Source organism: Pseudophryne corroboree, chromosome 3, assembly GCF_028390025.1.
Source record: "Pseudophryne corroboree isolate aPseCor3 chromosome 3, aPseCor3.hap2, whole genome shotgun sequence".
Taxonomy (NCBI): Eukaryota; Metazoa; Chordata; class Amphibia; order Anura; family Myobatrachidae; genus Pseudophryne; species Pseudophryne corroboree.
The window spans coordinates 539,727,781-539,750,746 of record NC_086446.1 but is presented as its reverse complement, the minus strand read 5'-3'; the positions used below and the strand labels follow the sequence as shown (position 1 = coordinate 539,750,746).

At 47.5% G+C, this 22,966-nt stretch overlaps 1 protein-coding gene across 2 annotated transcripts in view; it reads right to left on the bottom strand.

Moving 5' to 3' along the window:
• Nucleotides 1–22,966, bottom strand: part of TTYH2 (tweety family member 2) — a 315,012-nt gene that overhangs the window by 217,127 nt on the left and 74,919 nt on the right. For both annotated transcript variants that reach the window (XM_063961177.1, XM_063961178.1), the window contains one exon: nt 8,979–9,151. In XM_063961177.1, the coding sequence (XP_063817247.1) occupies nt 8,979–9,151 (173 nt within the window). The remainder of the gene's footprint in view (nt 1–8,978; nt 9,152–22,966) is intronic.

Genomic DNA, 22,966 nt, shown 5'->3' with positions numbered 1-22,966 from the left:
AGAGGGAGGAGCCAGTTCACACCCATTTAAAGTCATAAAGTGCCCATGTCTCCTGCGGATCCCGTCTATACCCCATGGTTCTTGAAGTATCCCCAGCATCCTCTAGGACGTATGAGAAATAGAAAGCTTTCTGATAATATTACATCAAGAGTGACCAAATATTGGTAACATATATATCAATATAGCAACCTTAAGAGGGTTGCATACTAAAAATCTCATGTGGACACGTTTTTTAATCCTTTATTCACATTTTTTCAATTTCTTTTGATTCAAATATTTGTTAGTCTTTGTGATTTTAACCTCTATGTTTCACTGTAGTCTGGGATAATTTTAATAGCACATATCCTATTTTAATGCATATCTAATAAAGGTTATTTTATGACAAATTTACTCTTACCTAGTGTGTCAACAATACAGACTTCCTCTTGTTTTTCCTCCCAAATTCTAGTCTATGTACACTGTAGGTGACAGCACCCCCTAAACACACTGAGCATTGCCCAAGATTTGAGAAAGGGGCCTATGTAAGTGGGTATATGGTGACGAATCACATACACCCACAATTTAATATTATTATATTGAGTGTGCAGATACCAAGTTTTTTTTGCAACAAGGCCTAGATTTAGGACTTCGCCTGGCCTCCCTTAAGGTTCACATTTCTGCCTTGTCGGTGCGGTTTCAGCGAAAAATTGTATCTATTCCTGATGTTCATACATTCACTCAGGGTGTACTACAGTTTCAGCCTCCCTATGTCCCTCCTGTAGCTCCATGGGATCTGTCTGTTGTCCTTAATGCCCTTCAAGAGTCTCCATTTGAACCTCTTGAGTCTGTAGACCTTAAATGCCTTACACTTAAAGTCATTTTTCTGTTGGCTATTGCCTCTGCTAGGAGGGTGTCTGACTTAGGTGCTTTGTCCTGTTGTCCACCCTTTCTGATTTTTCACCGTGACCGGGCAGTTCTTAGAACTCGCCCTGGTTATCTACCTAAGGTGGTGTTATCTTTGCACCTTAACCAAGAGATTGTGGTTCCGGCCTTTATCTCTCCTGGTTTGTCCTCCAAAGAGCGGTCTTTGGCTGTGGCTCCCCGTATATATGTAGAAAGGACTGCCTCTATCATGAGATCAGATTCTCTTTTTGTACTTTTTGGTTTTCACAAACGTGGCTGGCCTGCGAATAAGCAGACCTTGGCCAGATGGATTAGAATGGTGATTGCACAAGCTTATGCGCAGGCTGGACTCCCAGCTCCTGTTACTATTAAGGCCCATTCTACTTGGTCTGTTGTACCTTCTAGGGCGGCCCGCTGTGGCGCGTCCGCTGAACAATTGTGCAAAGCGGCTACGTGGTCCTCAGTGAACACATTCATCAGGTTCTATGCCTTTGATACTTCCGCCTCCCAGGATGCTTCCTTTGGATGTTGGGTTCTTGTGCCCACTACAGTGCGTCCCCTCCCATGAGGAACTGCTTTAGGACATCCCCGATGTTATTCCCTGTGGAATACCAGTGTACCCCGCTGCAGAAAATAAGAATTTACTTACCGATAATTCTATTTCTCGTAGTCCGTAGTGGATGCTGGGGACTCCGTCAGGACCATGGGGAATAGCGGCTCCGCAGGAGACAGGGCACAAAAGTAAAAGCTTTAGGATCAGGTGGTGTGCACTGGCTCCTCCCCCTATGACCCTCCTCCAAGCCTCAGTTAGGATACTGTGCCCGGACGAGCGTACACAATAAGGAAGGATTTTGAATCCCGGGTAAGACTCCTACCAGCCACACCAATCACACTGTACAACATGTGATCTGAACCCAGTTAACAGCATGATAACAGCGGAGCCTCTGAAAAGATGGCTCACAACAATAATAACCCGATTTTTGTAACAATAACTATGTACAAATATTGCAGACAATCCGCACTTGGGATGGGCGCCCAGCATCCACTACGGACTACGAGAAATAGAATTATCGGTAAGTAAATTCTTATTTTCTCTAACGTCCTAAGTGGATGCTGGGGACTCCGTCAGGACCATGGGGATTATACCAAAGCTCCCAAACGGGCGGGAGAGTGCGGATGACTCTGCAGCACCGAATGAGAGAACTCCAGGTCCTCCTCAGTCAGGGTGTGCCCCTGACCAAGTATCAGCTCGGCAAAGTTGTAAAGCCGAGACCCCTCGGGCAGCCGCCCAAGATGAGCCCACCTTCCTTGTGGAATGGGCATTTACATATTTTGGCTGTGGCAGGCCTGCCACAGAATGTGCAAGCTGAATTGTACTACACATCCAACTAGCAATCGTCTGCTTAGAAGCAAGAGCACCCAGTTTGTTGGGTGCATACAGGATAACAGCAAGTCAGTTTTCCTGACTCCAGCCGTCCTGGAAACTATATTTTCAGGGCCCTGACAACATCTAGCAACTTGGAGTCCTCCAAGTCCCTAGTAGCCGCAGGTACCACAATAAGCTGGTTCAGGTGAAACACTGACACCACCTTAGGGAGAAACTGGGGATGAGTCCGCAGCTCTGCCCTGTCCGAATGGACAATCAGATATGGGCTTTTTTGAGACAAACGCCGCCAATTCTGACACTCGCCTGGCCGAGGCCAGGGCCAACAACATGGTCACTTTCCCTGTGAGATATTTCAAATCCACAGATTTGAGCGGTTTAAACCAATGTGATTTTAGGAATCCCAGAACTACGTTGAGATCCCACAGTGCCACTGGAGGCACAAAAGGGGGTTGTATATGCAGTACTCCCTTGACAAACTTCTGGACTTCAGGAACTGAAGCCAATTCTTTCTGGAAGAAAATTGACAGGGCCGAAATTTGAACCTTAATGGACCCCAATTTGAGGCCCATAGACACTCCTGTTTGCAGGAAATGCAGGAAACGACCGAGTTGAAATTTCTTCATGGGGCCTTCCTGGCCTCACACCACGCAACATATTTTCGCCACATGTGGTGATAATGTTGTGCGGTCACCTCCTTCCTGGCTTTGACCAGGGTAGGAATGACCTCTTCCGGAATGCCTTTTTCCCTTAGGATCCGGCGTTCAACCGCCATGCCGTCAAACGCAGCCGCGGTAAGTCTTGGAACAGACATGGTACTTGCTGAAGCAAGTCCCTTCTTAGCGGCAGAGGCCATGAGTCCTCTGTGAGCATCTCTTGAAGTTCCGGGTACCAAGTCCTTCTTGGCCAATCCGGAGCCACGAGTATAGTTCTTACTCCTCTACGTCTTATAATTCTCAATACCTTGGGTATGAGAAGCAGAGGAGGGAAGACATACACCGACTGGTACACCCACGGTGTTACCAGAAACGTCCACAGCTATTGCCTGAGGGTCTTTTGACCTGGCGCAATACTTGTCCAGTTTTTTGTTCAGGCGGGACGCCATCATGTCCACCTTTGGTCTTTTCCAACGGTTCACAATCATGTGGAAGACTTCCCGATGAAGTCCCCACTCTCCCGGGTGGAGGTTGTGCCTGCTGAGGAAGTCTGCTTCCCAGTTGTCCTCTCCCGGAATGAACACTGCTGACAGTGCTATCACATGATTTTCCGCCCAGCGAAAAATCCTTGCAGTTTCTGCCATTGCCCTCCTGCTTCTTGTGCCGCCCTGTCTGTTTACGTGGGCGACTGCCGTGATGTTGTCCCACTGGATCAATACCGGCTGACCTTGAAGCAGAGGTCTTGCTAAGCTTAGAGCATTGTAAATTGCCCTTAGCTCCAGTATATTTATGTGGAGAAAAATCTCCAGACTTGATCACACTCCCTGGAAATTTTTTCCCTGTGTGACTGCTCCCCAGCCTCTCAGGCTGGCCTCCGTGGTCACCAGCATCCAATCCTGAATGCCGAATCTGCGGCCCTCTAGAAGATGAGCACTCTGTTACCACCACAGGAGAGACACCCTTGTCCTTGGAGATAGGGTTATCCGCTGATGCATCTGAAAATGCGATCCGGACCATTTGTCCAGCAGATCCCACTGAAAAGTTCTTGCGTGGAATCTGCCGAATGGAATCGCTTCGTAATAAGCCACCATTTTTCCCAGGACTCTTGTGCAATGATGCACTGACACTTTTCCTGGTTTTAGGAGGTTCCTGACTAGCTCGGATAACTCCCTGGCTTTCTCCTCCGGGAGAAACACCTTTTTCTGGACTGTGTCCAGAACCATCCCTAGGAACAGCAGACGTGTCGTCGGAAACGGCTGTGATTTTGGATATTTAGAATCCACCCGTGCTGTCGTAGAACTACTTGAGATAGTGCTACTCCGACTTCCAACTGTTCTCTGGACCTTGCCCTTATCAGGAGATCGTCCAAGTAAGGGATAATTAAGACGCCTTTTCTTTGAAGAAGAATCATAATTTTGGCCATTACTTTGGTAAAGACCCGGGGTGCCGTGGACAATCCAAACGGCAGCGTCTGAAACGGATAGTGACAGTTCCGTACCACGAACCTGAGGTACCCTTGGTGAGAAGGGCAATTTGGGACATGGAGGTAAGCATCCTTGATGTCCAGGGACACCATATAGTCCCCTTCTTCCTGGTTCGCTATCACTGCTCTGAGTGACTCCATCTTGATTTGAACCTTTGTATGTAAGTGTTCAAAGATTTCCCATTTAGAATAGGTCTCACCGAGCTGTCAGGCTTCAGTACCACAATATAGTGTGGAATAATACCCCTTTCCTTGTTGTAGGAGGGGTACTTTGATTATCACCTGCTGGGAATACAGCTTGTGAATTGTTTCCAATACTGCCTCCCTGTCGGAGGAAGACGTTGGTAAAGCAGACATCAGGAGCCTGCGAGGGGGAGACGTCTCGAATTTCCAGTCTGTACCCCTGGGATACTACTTGTAGGATCCAGGGGTCCACTTGCGAGTGAGCCCACTACGCGCTGAAACTCTTGAGACGACCCCCCACCGCACTTGAGTCCGCTTGTACGGCCCCAGCGTCATGCTGAGGACTTGGCAGAAGCTGTGGAGGGCTTCTGTTCCTGGGAATGGGCTGCCTGCTGCAGTCTTCTTCCCTTTCCTCTATCCCTGGGCAGATATGACTGGCCTTTTGCCCGCTTGCCCTTATGGGGACGAAAGGACTGAGGCTGAAAAGACGGTGTCTTTTTCTGCTGAGATGTGATTTGGGGTAAAAAAGGTGGATTTTCCAGCTGTTGCCGAGGCCACCAGGTCCGATGGACCGACCCCAAATAACTCCTCCCCTTTATACGGCAATACTTCCATGTGCCGTTTGGAATCTGCATCACCTGACCACTGTCGTGTCCATAAACATCTTCTGGCAGATATGGACATCGCACTTACTCTTGATGCCAGAGTGCAAATATCCCTCTGTGCATCTCGCATATATAGAAATGCATCCTTTAAATGCTCTATAGTCAATAAAATACTGTCCCTGTCAAGGGTATCAATATTTTCAGTCAGGGAATCCGACCAAGCCACCCCAGCGCTGCACATCCAGGCTGAGGCGATCGCTGGTCGCAGTATAACACCAGTATGTGTGTATATACCTTTTTAGGATATTTTCCAGCCTCTCAGCTGGCTCCTTGAGGGCGGCCCTATCTGGAGACGGTACCGCCACTTGTTTTGATAAGCGTGTGAGCGCCTTATCCACCCTAAAGGGTGTTTCCCAACGCGCCCTAACTTCTGGCGGGAAAGGGTATACCGCCAATAATTTTCTATCGGGGGAAACCCACGCATCATCACACACTTCATTTAATATATCTGATTCAGGAAAAACTACAGGTAGTTTTTTCACACCCCACATAATACCCTTCTTGTGGTACTTGTAGTATCAGAAATATGTAACACCTCCTTCATTGCCCTTAACATGTAACGTGTGGCCCTAAAGGAAAATACGTTTGTTTCTTCACCGTCGACACTGGAGTCAGTGTCCGTGTCTGTGTCGACCGACTGAGGTAAATGAGCGTTTTACAGCCCCTGACGGTGTTTGAGACGCCTGGACAGGTACTAATTTGTTTGCCGGCCGTCTCATGTCGTCAACTGACCTTGCAGCGTGTTGACATTATCACGTAATTCCTTAAATAAGCCATCCATTCCGGTGTCGACTCCCTAGAGAGTGACATCACCATTTCAGGCAATTGCTCCGCCTCCTCACCAACATCGTCCTCATACATGTCGACACACACGTACCGACACACAGCACACACACAGGGAATGCTCTGATAGAGGACAGGACCCCACTAGCCCTTTGGGGAGACAGAGGGAGAGTTTGCCAGCACACACCAAAAACGCTATAATTATACAGGGACAACCTTTATATAAGTGTTTTTCCCTTATAGCATTTTAATATATATATATACATATCGCCAAATAAGTGCCCCCCCTCTCTGTTTTAACCCTGTTTCTGTAGTGCAGTGCAGGGGAGAGCCTGGGAGCCTTCCCACCAGCATTTCTGTGAGGGAAAATGGTGCTGTGTGCTGAGGAGAATAGGCCCCGCCCCCTTTTCGGCGGGCTTCTTCTCCCGTTTTTCTGAGACCTGGCAGGGGTTAAATACATCCATATAGCCCCCAGGGGCTATATGTGATGTATTTTTAGCCAGAATAAGGTACTATCATTGCTGCCCAGGGCGCCCCCCCCCAGCGCCCTGCACCCTCAGTGACCGCTGCTATGAAGTGTGCTGACAACAATGGCGCACAGCTGCAGTGCTGTGCGCTACCTTATGAAGACTGAAGAGTCTTCTGCCGCCGTTTCTGGACCTCTTCACTTTTCGGCATCTGCAAGGGGGTCGGCGGCGCGGCTCCGGGACAAACCCCAGGGTGAGACCTGTGTTCCGACTCCCTCTGGAGCTAATGGTGTCCAGTAGCCTAAGAAGCCAATCCATCCTGCACGCAGGTGAGTTCACTTCTCTCCCCTAAGTCCCTCGTAGCAGTGAGCCTGTTGCCAGCAGGACTCACTGAAAATAAAAAACCTAACAAACTTTTACTCTAAGCAGCTCTTTAGGAGAGCCACCTAGATTGCACCCTTCTCGGCCGGGCACAAAAATCTAACTGAGGCTTGGAGGAGGGTCATAGGGGGAGGAGCCAGTGCACACCACCTGATCCTAAAGCTTTTACTTTTGTGCCCTGTCTCCTGCGGAGCCGCTATTCCCCATGGTCCTGACGGAGTCCCCAGCATCCACTTAGGACGTTAGAGAAAAGGAGATTTATGGTAAGACTTAGCATTGTTAAATCTCTTTCTGCAAGGTACACTGGTTTCCACAGGGCACCAACCCTGACGCACTTAGCTGTTTTGGGTTTGTATGGCATTAGCCGCTGGTACCTTCTCCTGTCGTGAGAATGTGGGTCTATGTGACTAACATCTACCATCTCTCTTACCTGCTACTGCATTGGACTGGTTAACAAAACTGAGCTCCAGTGCCTGGAGGCGGGGCTATAGAGGAGGTGGTGCAGTGCATCCTGGGAACAGTCAAAGCTTTAGCCTGTTGGTGCCTTGGATCAAGATCCAACTCTACAGCCTGATGTTATTCTCTATGGAAACCAGTGTACCTCGCAGAAAGAGATTTAACAATGGTAGTCTTACCATAAATCTCCTTTTTTGAGGAGTCAGCCTTTTCTTCATGTAAATAGCAGTCAAATGTCTGTACTGCCAATTATTTCCTTTTGGGTTTTTTTTTATTTTTATTTCTAACTACTATTTTTGAGGGTTTTTTAAACTATTTATTTTAAATAAAACATAAAACAATAGAGAGTCAGCATTAGCATTAACATTGGTAAATGAAATAGTGGAGTGGAATACTTAATGCCAGCATATGAGTTATACTGTCTATAAAGGAGCAGAAGCGCTTAATGTATAGTTGTGCAACATATATTACCTTAAAGTAGATATGATGGATAACTGCTCTTGTTTATGGACAAATAAATATTACTGAATATCTTCCTCTATTCCTGCAAAACACCTATACCTTCTGTATTGGTGTGACCTACAGATAAAAGCTATGATCACTGACCAGCAGTCCAGATCAAAGGCACCAAGCCAGAAGGAATGTGGTCAGGATTCTGTCAGTAGGGTTCCTGACAGTCAGAATACAGCAGGATCCTGAAGGTAAGTACTGGCCTTGGGGCTTAGGCTGTGGGAGGGGGAGGTTAGTGTATACTTACCGTGATCAGTCAGGATCTCGCTGTCGGTATTCTGACTGTCGAGATTCCAACCCAGGATAGTACCCAACCAGCCAGAATAACCAGCAAAGAGGTGGTGACCATCAGCTGCACACATCACCCACAAGCAAACAGTTCCAGGTGCAGTGACTATTCTTATACAACTGGGTGATTGATGGTGTTGTTCAGTTAACAGACAGCAAGTACCAGTAGGAGTTACTTGAGATGGCAGGTTACTGACAGTAAAAGGAACTCTTTAATAACCATGTAGATCCAACTCATCAATAAAGTGTCAAAATAAGTCCATCCTATCACGGTGTTAGCTTTGTACAACTGACTATAATTCACTTACATTGGTGTGTTTGCAATTTAGCTGCAATTAATCCAGAGAGGAGATAAAACAGTCATAAGAAACACTGGTACCTATGACCTAAGTCCCATGTGCAGAGTTTGCTATACAGTACATACAGTAAGTGTTTCTGTTCACATTGAATTCTAGATTTGAATAGGGAAGAGTCCTGTCATAATTTCCAATGCAACCTTTGACTGATCTAGCTATCTGGAATCTGGTTAAAGGGGAACTCCAGCTTCAGGTAGCTAGTCTACCAGACAGTTATGTATCCTTCTTAAGCTTAAACGGGGGGGGGGGGGGGGGGGGGGATTACTTTCTAGATATAATAGGATTGAATTCACATTCATCAGCTTTTCAAGGATAACAACATAAACAAACTACCTAACTGATAAAAAGGCATAAAGGCTAGAACTCCCCTGTAACAATGGAATGTTACACACATAATTAAGTCATCACTGGCCACACAATTTACAGTTAGACATTGTGTATCACACTAGAGTGCAGAAGTGTGTGGTGTGGTGGAGGCTCTCACCAGCATAGTAGGCCTGAGACGGTGGCGGTCCATGTAATGCAGCAGGAACCTGTTTTCTTTGTTTCAGTATCATCCTCTTTCTTGCAGCAACAGAAACAGATGAGATAGATGGTCACAAAAAGGAGATTGAGAAAAGCACAGATGGCGATGACCAGGGCCCAAAACAGCAGTGACTGAGATATATGAGAGAGAGAGAGAGAGAGAGAGAGAGAGAGAGAGAGAGAGAGAGTGAGTTAGTTAACACCAAAGTTACAAGCATTTTATAGACTGTATAACTTCCCAGCATTAAAATTAATGTGGTTGCAAGACTTGGTATTAACGGATAAGGTGACAGATCTTGCTCCTGTTTACATTACAAACTCTTCAGTGAAAGTGTTTTTTTCTTCATCAAGTGTATAGTGTACTGCATGCCTTATGCCACTGATATCATAGTTTACTAGTGACTGATTGAACGAATATTCATAAGAATGTAGCCAAAGCCCAAAACAGCTGCATGCACGGTATGCAGATGACTGGTAAGCTCAAATTCTTTTCTATTTTTGGTCTTAAACCTACCGTGTTTCCCCGATAATAAGACACTGTCTTATTATTTTTTTTGGACAGAAAAACACCAGAGGGCTTATTTTCAGGGGAGGGCTTATTTTAATGAACATTGACAGCAATTTTAATGCCCCTTTTATCCTCCATCATGCCCCCTCACTCCCGCTTACATACCGGGTTTTTATGTTGTCCTGCCTCAGCTCTCCTCCGCGGCACTGCTCTCAATGGCGCCAGCTAGCAAATCACTGGGGAAGAACAGGATGACGCGCTCACTGCTGCAGCTCTGATTGGATGCAGCTCGGAGCGCGGCGTGCGTTTCACCCGGGGGGGGGGGGGGGGACGGTGCATACAGAGGGTACCGTAATGTCGCGTGTAGCGCAGGGGATCACCTTCACTACAGTAGCAATCTCAATAGGGCTTATTTTCGGGGGAGGGCTTATTTTAGAGGAATCTTACACAGTAAGGGGAGGGCTTATTTTCGGGATAGGTCTTATTATCGGGGAAACACGGTAATAATTACAGACCTAACATTAGCCCAAACCCTAACACTCTAAATCAAGCACTTTACTATCATATTCTGACATTATGTAATCCATTTGAAACATAATTATGCAGCTTGAATTGGATATAAAGCAAAATATTTTTATCGCATAATAAATGGGGGGAATTCAATTAGCCATGGCAGATTACTGTGGGCTAATTGATCCCAGCGGGGCTATTCAATTATCCCCGATGCCAAGAGTCACCTGTGATTTCTTTTTTCACCTGCCTCAAGCTAACAAAAAAAAAATATATATCACACAGAAAACTTAGGGGTTAACGAGCGATGCGACAGGGTTAATGTATGAATCTGTGAACTTTTCCGTGAGTTAACACCAATTAACCCCTAATAATGCCCATTAACACATTACGTTAACAGGTGTTAACAAGCCTATCAGGAGAAGTCGGAATGCTTATTGAATAGCTACCTCCAGTTTTCAACAGCAATACAGTATTTTACAGCGGGTGATTGAATAGTGTGGAGCACCCAAAAGGATCTCCCAACCCAAATGTTTCCAGACCCCTGCCCACATACCTGCATCTTAGAAATCAAAGGGAAACATATTACGAAAAGTCAATTTGTAACAGGAAGTAATACTGCAAAGTTAACCACAACCCAAAAAATGGTACAAAAATGAACCACATATTAAGAGAGAAAAAAACAAGCTATATTTGTGGGAACTAATGGAGTGAGTACTGAAAAGACTTAGAAAAATAAGTACTTATCTACAAACACAAAAAAATCTTTCAGCAGTAAGTAATTTTTTTTTGTCTTTTTAATGACTCCATCTGAGAAATCCTATGAAAATGGATTTTCTTTTAAATGGGGTTGGTGGGTCTTTAAGTCAAGAAGAGTACAGTTACTATTAATAATCTTCAGGCCTGTTAAGGTAAGGGATACTTATGTGCCCTCTGTGATTGTCTCTCTCTATTATAGTTTCCAGTATTTTCATTTGAAATCATGGAGTAGAAAACCATCTGAATCTAATTTAGTTTATCAAGTAGTTAGTGATGTGAATATATGATGCCAAGCAGTTTGATCAGACATAAACATAATGCAATATAAAAGAACATGTAAAAGACACTTTTGAGAATTAAAAAAATTAAATACCATGGCCCTGATTCTGAGTAGCACGCAACGCCTTTGCTCACATAGATGAGCAATAGTTATCAACTGTGCATACATCTCTGAAAACCCCTACAGCGCATGGGAGGAAGTGTATGCAAAAATAAGATTTTAAACCTACCGGTAAATCTTTTTCTCCTAGTCTGTAGAGGATGCTGGGGACTCCGTAAGGACCATGGAGTATAGACGGGCTCCGCAGGAGACATGGGCACTATAAAGAACTTTAGAATGGGTGTGCACTGGCTCCTCCCTCTATGCCCCTCCTCCAGACCTCAGTTAGAGAAACTGTGCCCAGAGGAGACGGACAGTACGAGGAAAGGATTTTTGTTAATCTAAGGGCAAGATTCATACCAGCCCACACCATCCACATAACATGGAATATACGATCCAGTTAACAGTATGAAACAAAACAGCATCAGCCCGAGACTGATCAAACTGTAACATAACCCTTATGTAAGCAACAACTATATACAAGCCTTGTAGAAATATGTCCGCACTGGGACGGGCGCCCAGCATCCTCTACGGCAGAGATTTTCAACCTTTTATAACTCGCGGCACACTGAACAAGATTTAAATATTGCCAAGGCACACTCAAAATAATGGTGATGCATGGTGCAGTTGCATGTCCTAGGATGGCATGTCGCAGCTTCTCCATAGGTAACGCCTGAGCCACATATGAGAAAGCCAGAAGAGCCCAACACTGCCTGGATCCAAAATTAGAACTGGCTCTACAACCACTAAACCCACCAGTATTGATCATTCCAGGGCCTCACTAGCAGTAAAACACTGACGGGCCTGGCTCTGCTTCTATGGCGGCACACCTAAAGACTGCTCAGGGCACACTAGTGTGTCATGGCACAGTGGTTGAAAAACACTGCTCTACGGACTATGAGAAAAAGATTTACCGGTAGGTTTAAAATCTTATTTTCTCTTACGTCCTAGAGGATGCTGGGGACTCCGTAAGGACCATGGTGATTATACCAAAGCTCCAGACCGGGCGGGAGAGTGCGGATGACTCTGCAGCATTGATTGAGCAAACATGAGGTCATCATCAGCCAGGGTATCAAACTTATAGAATTTGGCAAAAGTGTTTGAACCCGACCAAGTCGCCGCTCGGCAAAGTTGTAATGCCGAGACGCCTCGGGCAGCCGCCCAAGAAGAGCCCACCTTCCTAGTGGAATGGGCCTTTACCGAATTTGGTAACGGCAATCCAGCCGTAGAATGAGCCTGCTGAATCGTGTTACAGATCCAGCGAGCAATAGTCTGCTTAGAAGCAGGAGCGCCAACCTTGTTGGCTGCATACAGGATAAACAGAGCCTCTGTTTTCCTAACCCTAGCCGTCCTGGCTACATAAATTTTTAAGGCCCTGACTACATCAAGGGACTTGGAATCCTCCAAGTCCCCCGTAGCATCAGGTACCACAATAGGTTGGTTCATATGAAACGATGAAACCACCTTAGGCAAAAATTGAGGACGAGTCCTCAATTCCGCTCTATCCACATGGAAAATCAGATAGGGGCTTTTGTGAGACAAAGCCGCCAATTCAGACACCCGCCTAGCAGATGCCAAGGCCAAAACATGACCACCTTCCAAGTGAGAAATTTTAATTCCACCGTTTGAAGAGGTTCAAACCAGTGAGATTTTAAGAACTATAACACCAAACTAAGGTCCCATGGTGCCACTGGAGGCACAAAAGGAGGCTGTATGTGCAGCAGTCCCTTTACAAAAGTCTGGACTTCCGGGAGAGAAGCCAATTCTTTCTGAGAGAAAATTGATAGGGCCGAAATCTGTACCTTAATGGAGCCTAATTTCAGACCTATATCCACTCCTGTCTGCGGAAAGTGGAGAAAACGGCCCAGATGGAAATCTTCCGTAGGAGCATTCTTGGCCTCACACCAAGATACATACTTTCTCCAGATACGGTGATAATGCTTCGCCGTCACCTCCTTCCTAGCCCTCATCAGAGTAGGGATGACTTCTTCCGGAATGCCTTTTCCAGCTAGGATTCGGTGTTCAACCGCCATGCCGTCAAACGTAACCGCGGTAAAGTCTTGGAACACGCAGGGCCCCTGTTACAACAGGTCCTCTCTGAGAGGAAGAGGCCACGGATCTTCTGTGAGCATTTCCTGAAGATCTGAATACCAGGCCCTTCGAGGCCAATCCGGAACAATGAGTATTGTCCGCACTCTTTTTCCTCTTATGATTCTTAATATCTTTGAGATGAGTGGAAGAGGAGGAAACACATAGACCGACCAAAACACCCACGGTGTCACCAGGGCGTTCACCGCTACTGCCTGAGGGTCCCTTGACCTGGCACAATACCTCCGAAGCTTCTTGTTGAGGCGCGACGCCATCATGTCTATTTGAGGATGGGCCCTGTGACACAGCCAAAGCCATGGATTGACTCCCTGTTCTAAGTCCAATCTCTTATGTAACAAAGACACATTTGCACTTAAAATATTAAACATATCCATCCAATCATGTGTCGGCGTTGCCGACGGAGACACCACAATCATGTGCTCCACCTCCTCCTTAGCTGAGCCTTCCGCTTCAGACATGTCGACACACACGTACCGACACCCCCACACACTCAGGGAAATAACTATATGGAGACAGTTCCCAAATAAGGCCCTTTGGAGAGACAGAGAGAGAGTATGCCAGCACACACCAAGCGCCACCAGACCCTGGAATAAAATCCCAGTTAGGACAGCGCTTTTATATAAATATATATATACACTCACTGCGCCAATTAAAAGTGCCCCCCACCCCTCTTTTTTGCCCTCTGTCACCGTGTTCAGCAGGGGAGAGTCTGGGGAGCCAGCTTCTCTGCAGTGTGCTGTGGAGAAAATGGCGCTGGTTAGTGCTGGAGGATCAAGCTCCGCCCCCTCAGCGGCAGGCTTCGGTCCCGCTCAATTTTACAATACTGGCGGGGGATTATTTAATATACTGCCTCCGCAGTATATATATATATATATATATATATATGTCAGCCAGTCCCTTGAGGCTTATTATTGCTGCCCAGGGCGCCCCCCCCCTGCGCCCTTCAGTGCCCGCTGTTAGTGCGTGTGCGTGTGTGTGTGTGTGTGTGTGTGTGTGTGTGTGTGTGTGAGCAATGGCGCGCAGCGTTACCTCAGAGAAGATCTGAAGTCTTCAGCCGCCTTTGAAGCCTTCTTTCTTCTAATACTCACCCGGCTTCTATCTTCCGCCTCTGTGAGGAGGACAGCGGCGCGGCACCGGGACGAACGGCGAGGGTGAGTCCTGCATTCCGACCCTCTGGAGCTAATGGTGTCCAGTAGCCTAAGAAGCAGAGCCTATCATTTAAGTAGGTCTGCTTCTCTCCCCTCAGTCCCACGATGCAGGGAGCCTGTTGCCAGCAGTGCTCCCTGAAAATAAAAAACCTAACAAAATTATTTTTCAGAGAAACTCAGGAGAGCTCCCCTGTAGTGCACCCAGTCTCCTCTGGGCACAGGATCTAACGGAGGTCTGGAGGAAAGGCATAGAGGGAGGAGCCAGTGCACACCCATTCTAAAGTTCTTTATAGTGCCCATGTCTCCTGCGGAGCCCGTCTATACCCCATGGTCCTTACGGAGTCCCCAGCATCCTCTAGGACGTAAGAGAAAATATGCTGTTGCGATCAGGAAGGCAGTATCTGAAATGGGGCGGAGAAGTGATGGGTGTTCCTGGGCGGTGGTTAGAAGTGAATGTACCACTGCGTCGGTGAAAGCAGCTGCATTCCCAGATACACAGCCATAGCAGGCCAGAGTCAGACAGTGAAAAATGCACCTGCCTTCGGGATGGTGCAAGTGGGGGTGGTAATGGTGTCAGTATTACAGTGTGAGGAGATGCAGACAGTGGGCATCTCAGTCCTTGCACAATCAGATGCAGGACACCAGTGGATGGGTAGAGACTAGCATTTGCAAATGAATGCCACAATACACTATTGGTGGCACCATGGAAACGCGACCCAGCCCTATTTCATGTGCAGTGTCTCTGTCAGAGTACTGTCTCCTATATGAGCGACATGCCACCGACTTTCCCATATGTTGCAAAGCCTCAGTGTGTTTTTTAGCCACCCTGTTACCATCTACAAACGCCCCTCACATTTACGCTAACGGGTGTCCAGGACTGATCTGCGACTGTGTACCATGTTGCTATGCATTCACAGCACGACGTATGTGCAGACAACAAACATCGCTCCACTGCATCCGATATCACTTTTGTAATCATTTCCAAATCAGCCACTCTGTGCCCTACTTGTGACATACTTGCCCCTACATGGAACAAAAGTATTGCTACATTAAGAGTTGCTCTTCACCACTAACAGGTGATGTTTGATTCTGGACATTTTGTACTTGGAAACTCTGCAATGTCATAGAATCAGAAACACTGGTTACTCAGTATCCATATCAGATCATTTAAATATCTTTTCTCTAACGTCCTTGAGGATGCTGGGACTCCGTAAGGACCATGGGGAACAGACGGGCTCCGCAGGAGACAGGGCACTTTAAGAATGCTTTGGATTCTGGGTGTGCACTGGCTCCTCCCTCTATGCCCCTCCTCCAGACCTCAGTTTTACACTGTGCCCAGAGGGAAATGGGTGCACTGCAGGGAGCTCCCCTGAGTTCTCTGCCTAGAAAGCATTTTTGTTTGGATTTTTTCTATATTTTTACAGGGAGCACTGCTGGCAACAGGCTCCCTGCATCGAGGGACTGAGGAGAGAGGGGCAGACCTTCTTAAATGATAGGCTCTGCTTCCTCGGCTACTGGACACCATTAGCTCCAGAGGGGGTGAACACAGGTTCATCCTGGGCGTTCACTCCCAGAGCCGCGCCGCCGTTTTCCTCACAGAGCCAGAAGAAACAAAGACAGAAGACGTCTCAGGCGGCAGAAGCCTTCAGAGCTTCACTGAGGTAACGCACAGCACTGCAGCTGTGCGTCATTGCTCCCATACACCTCACACACTCCGGTCACTGTAAGGGTGCAGGGCGCAGGGGGGGCGCCCTGGGCAGCAATATAACACCTCTATTATGGCAAAAGACAATATACATGTACAGGTGGGCACTGTACATGTATATAAAAGAGCCCCCGACATTTTTTAATAACTTTGAGCGGGGCTTCTCCCTCAGCACTCACCAGCACCATTTTTTCTCCACAGCACCGCTGAGAGGAAGCTCCCTGGACTCTCCCCTGCTTTAGACACGGTGAAAGGGGGTTTGAAGGAGAGGGGGGGGGGCACATAATTGGCGTTTTATTACTACTCAGCGCTTCTGGAAAAGGGCATTCTGTGTTTTTTTCCAGGGGTATAGCGCTGGGGTGTGTGCTGGCATACTCTCTCTCTGTCTCTCCAAAGGGCCTTAAAGGGGATACGGTCTTCAGAAAAGAGTTTCCCTGTGTGTGTGAAGTGTGTCGGTACGCGTGTGTCGGGGGAGTGCTTGAATGTCATGTCGCCGTCGGCAACACCAACACCGGAATGGGTGGATATGCTGAATGTCTTAAATGCAAATGTCAATCTATTGCATAAAAGGTTAGACAAGGCTGAAGCTAGGGATCAGTCAGGTAGCCAGACCATGCCTGTCCCTGTGGCGCCAGGACCTTCCGGGTCTCAGAAGCGCACCATATCCCAGATCGATGACACAGATACTGACTCTAGTGTCGACTATGAAGATGCAAAGTTACAGCCGAGGGTGGCAAAAGGTATTCGGTACATGATTATTGCCATTAAAGAGGTTTTGCATATTACTGAGGAACCCCCTGTCCCTGACACGAGGGTACACATGTATAAAGGGAAAAAGCCTGAGGTTACCTTTCCGTCCTCATTTGAGCTGAGCGAATTGTGCGAAAAGGCTTGGGAATCTCCAGATAGGAGACCACAAGTTCCCAAAAGGATTCTTATGGCGTATCCTTTTCCACAAACGGATAGGATACGATGGGAATCTTCGCCTAAAGTAGACAAGGCACTGACACGCTTATCCAAAAAGGTGGCACTGCCTTCTCAGGATACGGCTTCCCTCAAGGATCCTGCTGATCGCAGGCAGGAAATTACCATGTAGCACATTTACACTCATTCAGGTACTATTGTTAGACCGGCTATGGCGTCGGCCTGGGTTTGTAGTGCTGTTGTGGCATGGGCAGATTCCTTATCTACGGAGATTGACACCTTAGATAGGGATGCCGTTTCAATGACCATAGAGCATATCAGAGATGCTGCCTGGTATATGAGAGATGCTCAAAGAGACATTTGTTTATTAAGCTCCAGAATAAACGCTATGTCTATTTCTGCTAGGCGGCTCTTGTGGACCCGACAGTGGACGGGAGACACCGATTCAAAGCAGCATATGGAGTCCTTGCCTTACAAAGGGGAGGAGTTGTTTGGAGACGGCCTCTCGGACCTTGTCTCTACTGCTACGGCTGGTAAGTCGAATTTCTTACCTTATGTCCCCCCGCAGCATACAAAAAAGGCACCTCATTATCAAATGCAGTCCTTTCGTTCCAATAAGAGTAAGAAGGTACGGGGATCGTCCTTCCTTGCCAGAAGAAAAGGCAAGGGAAAAAAGCTGCACACAGCTAGTTCCCAGGAGCAAAAGTCCTCCCCTGCATCTGCAAAGTCCACCGCATGACGCTGGGGCTTCCCGGGGGGAGGCAGATCTAGTGGCGGCTCGTCTTCGGTTTTTCAGCCACGTCTGGGTTCACTCGCAGGTGGATCCCTGGGCATTAGAGATAGTTTCTCAGGGATACAGGCTGGAATTCGAAGACTTGCCTCCTCGCCGTTTTTTCAAATCGGCTCTACCGGCTTCCCCGTCAGAGAGGGAGCTAGTGTTGGCAGCAATCCAAAAATTGTATATTCAACAGGTGATTGTCACAGTTCCTCATCTCCAGCAAGGAGAGAGATATTACTCAACCCTGTTTGTGGTCCCGAAACCAGACGGTTCGGTCAGACCCATTTTAAACCTAAAATCCCTGAACCTGTACTTGAAGAGGTTCAAGTTCAAAATGGAATCAATCAGGGCGGTCATCGCCAGCCTGGAGGGGGGGGGGGGGATTGGATGGTGTCCCTGGACATAAAGGATGCTTACCTTCATGTTCCGATATTCCCCCCTCACCAGGCGTTCCTGAGATTTGCAGTGCAGGACTGTCACTACCAATTTCAGACGTTGCCGTTTGGGCTTTCCACGGCCCCGAGAATTTTCACCAAGGTAATGGCGGAAATGATGGTGCTCCTGCGCAGGCAGGGTGTCACAATTATCCCATACTTGGACGATCTCCTCATAAAGGCGAGATCTCGGGAGAAGTTGCTGGACAGCGTGTCTCTGTCCATGAAGACGTTGCAGTTACACGGCTGGATTCTCAATATACCGAAGTCCCAGCTAGTCCCTACAACGCGTCTGACCTTTTTGGGCCTGATTCTAGACACAGACCAGAAAAAGGTTTTCTTCCGATCGAAAAGGTTCAGGAGCTCATAGCCATGGTCAGGAACGTATTAAAGCCAAAAAAGGTTTCAGTGCATCATTGCACACGGGTTCTGGGGAAGATGGTGGCTTCATACGAGGCCATCCCCTTCGGCAGGTTCCATGCGATGACTTTTCAATGGGACCTCTTGGACAAGTGGTCCGGGTCCCATTTACAAATGCATCAAAGGATCACCCTGTCTCCCAGGACCAGGGTATCTCTCCTGTGGTGGCTGCACAGTCTCACCTACTAGAGGGTCGCAGGTTCGGCATTCAGGACTGGGTCCTGGTGACCACGGACGCAAGCCTCAGAGGCTGGGGAGCAGTCACACTGGGAAGAAATTTCCAAGGTCTCTGGTCAAATCTAGAGACTTGTCTCCACATCAACGTCCTGGAGTTGAGGGCCATATACAACGCCCTGCGTCAAGCGGAGGAATTGCTTCGGGAAAAACCGGTTCTGATTCAGTAAGACAATGTCACGGCAGTGGCTCATATAAACCGCCAAGGCGGAACAAGGAGCAGAGTGGCCATGGCAGAAGCGACCAGGATTCTACGCTGGGCGGAAGGCCATGTAAGCGCACTATCAGCAGTGTTCATCCCGGGGGTGGACAACTGGGAGGCGGAATTCCTCAGCAGGCACGACCTGCATCCGGGAGAGTGGGGACTTCATCAAGTCGTCTTCGCACAGATCACGGGTCGGTGGGGACTGCCTCAAATAGACATGATGGCATCCCGTCTCAACAAAAAGCTAAAGCGGTATTGCGCCAGGTCAAGGGACCCTCAGGCGGTAGCGGTAGACGCTCTGGTGACACCTTGGGTGTTCAGATCGGTCTATGTGTTTCCTCCTCTTCCTCTCATACCCAAGGTGTTGAGAATAATACGAAGAAGCAGGGTCAGAACAATACTCATTGTTCCAGATTGGCCACGGAAGACTTGGTATCCGGAGCTGCAAGAGTTGCTCACAGAAGATCTGTGGCCTCTTCCTCTAAGGCAGGACCTGCTGCAGCAGGGGCCCTGTCTGTTCCAAGACTTACCGCGGCTGCGTTTGACGGCATGGCGGTTGAACGCCGGATCCTAGCGGAAAAAGGGATTCCGGAGGAGGTCATTCCTACCCTGATCAAGGCTAGGAAAGACGTGACGTTGAAACATTATCACCGTATATGGCGAAAATATGTTTCTTGGTGTGAGGCCAGAGCTGCTCCTACGGAGGAGTTCCATTTGGGCCGTCTACTTCACTTCCGTCAAACAGGAGTGAATTTGGGCCTAAAATTAGGGTCCATAAAGGTCCAAATTTCGGCCTTATCCATTTTCTTTCAAAGAGAATTGGCCTCTCTTCGTGAAGTACAGACTTTTGTGAAGGGAGTGCTGCATATTCAGCCTCCCTTTGTAGCACCGGTGGCGCCTTGGGATCTTAACGTGGTGTTATGTTTCCTCAAGTCACCTTGGTTTGAACCACTCAAAACAGTGGAGTTGAAATACCTCACGTGGAAAGTGGTCATGTTGTTGGCATTAGCTTCGGCAAGGCGTGTTTCAGAATTGGCGGCTTTAACACATAAAAGCCCATACTTTTCACGTGGATAGGGCAGAGTTGAGGACTCGTCCTCAATTTCTGCCAAAAGTGGTCTCATCTTTTCATGTGAACCAACCTATTGTCGTGCCTGTGGCTACACGGGACTTGGAGGATTCCGAGTCCCTGGATGTGGTCAGGGCTTTGAAGATTTATGTGACCAGAACGGCTAGGATCAGGAAGACTGAAGCTCTGTTTGTTCTGTATGCGGCCAACAACTTGGTCGGGGTCAAACACATTTGCAAAGTTCTATAAGTTTGATACCCTGGCTGAGGAGGTCCTCCTGTTTGCTCAATCGGTGCTGCAGAGTCATCCGCACTCTCCCGCCCGTTTGGGAGCTTTGGTATAATCCCCATGGTCCTTACGGAGTCCCAGCATCCTCAAGGACGTTAGAGAAAATAAGATTTTACTTACCGGTAAATCTATTTCTCGTAGTCCGTAGAGGATGCTGGGCGCCCGTCCCATGTGCGGACTTCTTCTGCAAGACTTGTTTATGTTTGTTTAGGGTTATGTTATAGTTTATCGGTTGACCCGAGGCTATGTTGTTGTTCATACTGTTAACTGGGTAGTTTATCACAAGTTATACGGTGTGATTGGTGTGGCTGGTATGGATCTCGCCCTTAGGTTTACAAAAATCCTTCCTCGTACTGTCCATCTCCTCTGGGCACAGTTTCCCTAACTGAGGTCTGGAGGAGGGGCATGGAGGGAGGAGCCAGTGCACACCCAGAATCCAAAGCTTTCTTAAAGTGCCCTGTCTCATGTGGAGCCCGTCTGTTCCCCATGGTCCTTACGGAGTCCCAGCATCCTCTACGGACTACGAGAAATAGATTTACCGGTAAGTAAAATCTTATTATTTTTGCCAACTGGTGGTATTATATCAGCTTTTATTTATATGGAGTCACAAAGTATATGCAGTGCTGTATAGGGGTTATGAATACAAATGAACATAAACACATGCGATAAATGTAACAAAACGCAGAGTGGAGGTAACGGGGAATGGTTCATGTAAGCAAGTAAGGCAAATATGCTTGTGGGAGAGCAGAAAAAGGGGAAACAATCACCAATGATCCTGTACCCAAGAAGTGGGAAACCACAGGATCAGAGTCGCTGGTGGGGGTTGGAAGACAAGGGAACAGAGGTGCACTGGTCACAGGTATGGTGCTAGAAGTCGAGACTAAGATGTGGGTCCTGCCCATGAGGACTTACAGTCTAAACAAGAAGAGATGCAACCAGTAAGCGGAACTGGCAAAGAGTAAGTAGGAGGTCAGAGACGTAGTGGATGGAGTTATGAGGAGGGCTATAGGCTTTTAAGAAGAGGTGAGTCTAGAGTGTGTTTATACTGGAAGAGAGCTTCATAGGGAAGCGAGGAAGCATGGGATAAAGCTTGAATGCAGCGTGAGTGGAAGTGACCAGAACTGAGGTGAGATTGCGGTCAATGGATGAGCCTAGAGGGTAGCAGGTAGTGCAAAAAGCATGTGCTGTAACTATAATAACTAATCAGATATCATCAGTGTGATTACACTTGACTACTAAAAGTTAATATCCAATAAGCTGCAGTATGTTAAGCTGGGCAAACACTATTCAATTATCAGGCTGATCAGACAAAAATGGTTTGATCAGACTGATAATTGGATAGTATGTATGCAGGAGCGTTAAAGTGTTTCAAGCCGATAAACGGCTTCAAACGCTCCTGTAATGTAACAGACAGATCGGGAGGATGATAAAGCGCATGTTGCTGTTATGCACACCAGTGCCAGCAGGAATGTACTGGTGTCTGAACGGTGAGGGATGCAAAACAAATGAACTCACAGACAGACTGGGGAATATGACATTACATACACAGAAGGTGATAGGGTAACAAAATAAACACAAAGTGAACAGAGAAGCCCAAAGGCTAAGAAACTGGGTGTCTCCCTAGTATTAGGAATGCTCAGATGGAAAGAAGCGAGATGTAGTGATTTAATACGTAGAGAACCCGAAATGCTGTTGCTAAGGGCAACAGCAAAACCCTAAAGGGTTACCAACGGGTGTGGCAGTAAACTCCTTGGTCAGAGATGGAATAATAGACACAAGGAGAGTCTCCACAATCCTAGTCCTCACTTGCAGTGCACTGGTTCAGCTTACTGCCACTAAACTGACACCTGAACACCTTGCACAGTGAGAAAGGATTTTGGCAGGCAAGTCTGAGAATACAGCCGCAAACTTGCTAGGTTCACAGAGTAGCAAAAGAACCCCAGCAGGTTAAACGACTGACTCCAGTCTTACTGCTAGGTCTGGATTGGCAGAGTGTAATACCAAATCCCAAGGCCTATTTGCAGTAAGCAACAAACAAATACAAAGTTTACACAGTACTAGCTAGCTTTCAGGAACTGACTAACCAACAAAGATTCAGCAGCATCTGCCTAACCTGAGAAGAGGGTTTATATAGCAGGTGCTGTCCACGCCCCACTCAGACCTCACAGACTGTGAGCACAAAAACCAGCACCGGATCCCCTGCCGTGCACAGAGCCTGTAACCACTGCACAGCAAAAGACCCGAACCGGAGTATCAGCTGCGCTCAGGTTACTCCACTAGCACTTGTCTCCCGGTTGCCATGACGACGTGGCAGCACAGAGCAGGAGACCCTAACAGTACCCCCCCTCTGACGAGGGGTCAAAGAACCCCTACCACCGGGTTTATCGGGGAACTGCGAGAAGAAAGAGCGTAACAGTCTGGGGGCATGAAGATCACAACTGCGCACCCACGACCGCTCCTCCGGGCCCTACCCCTTC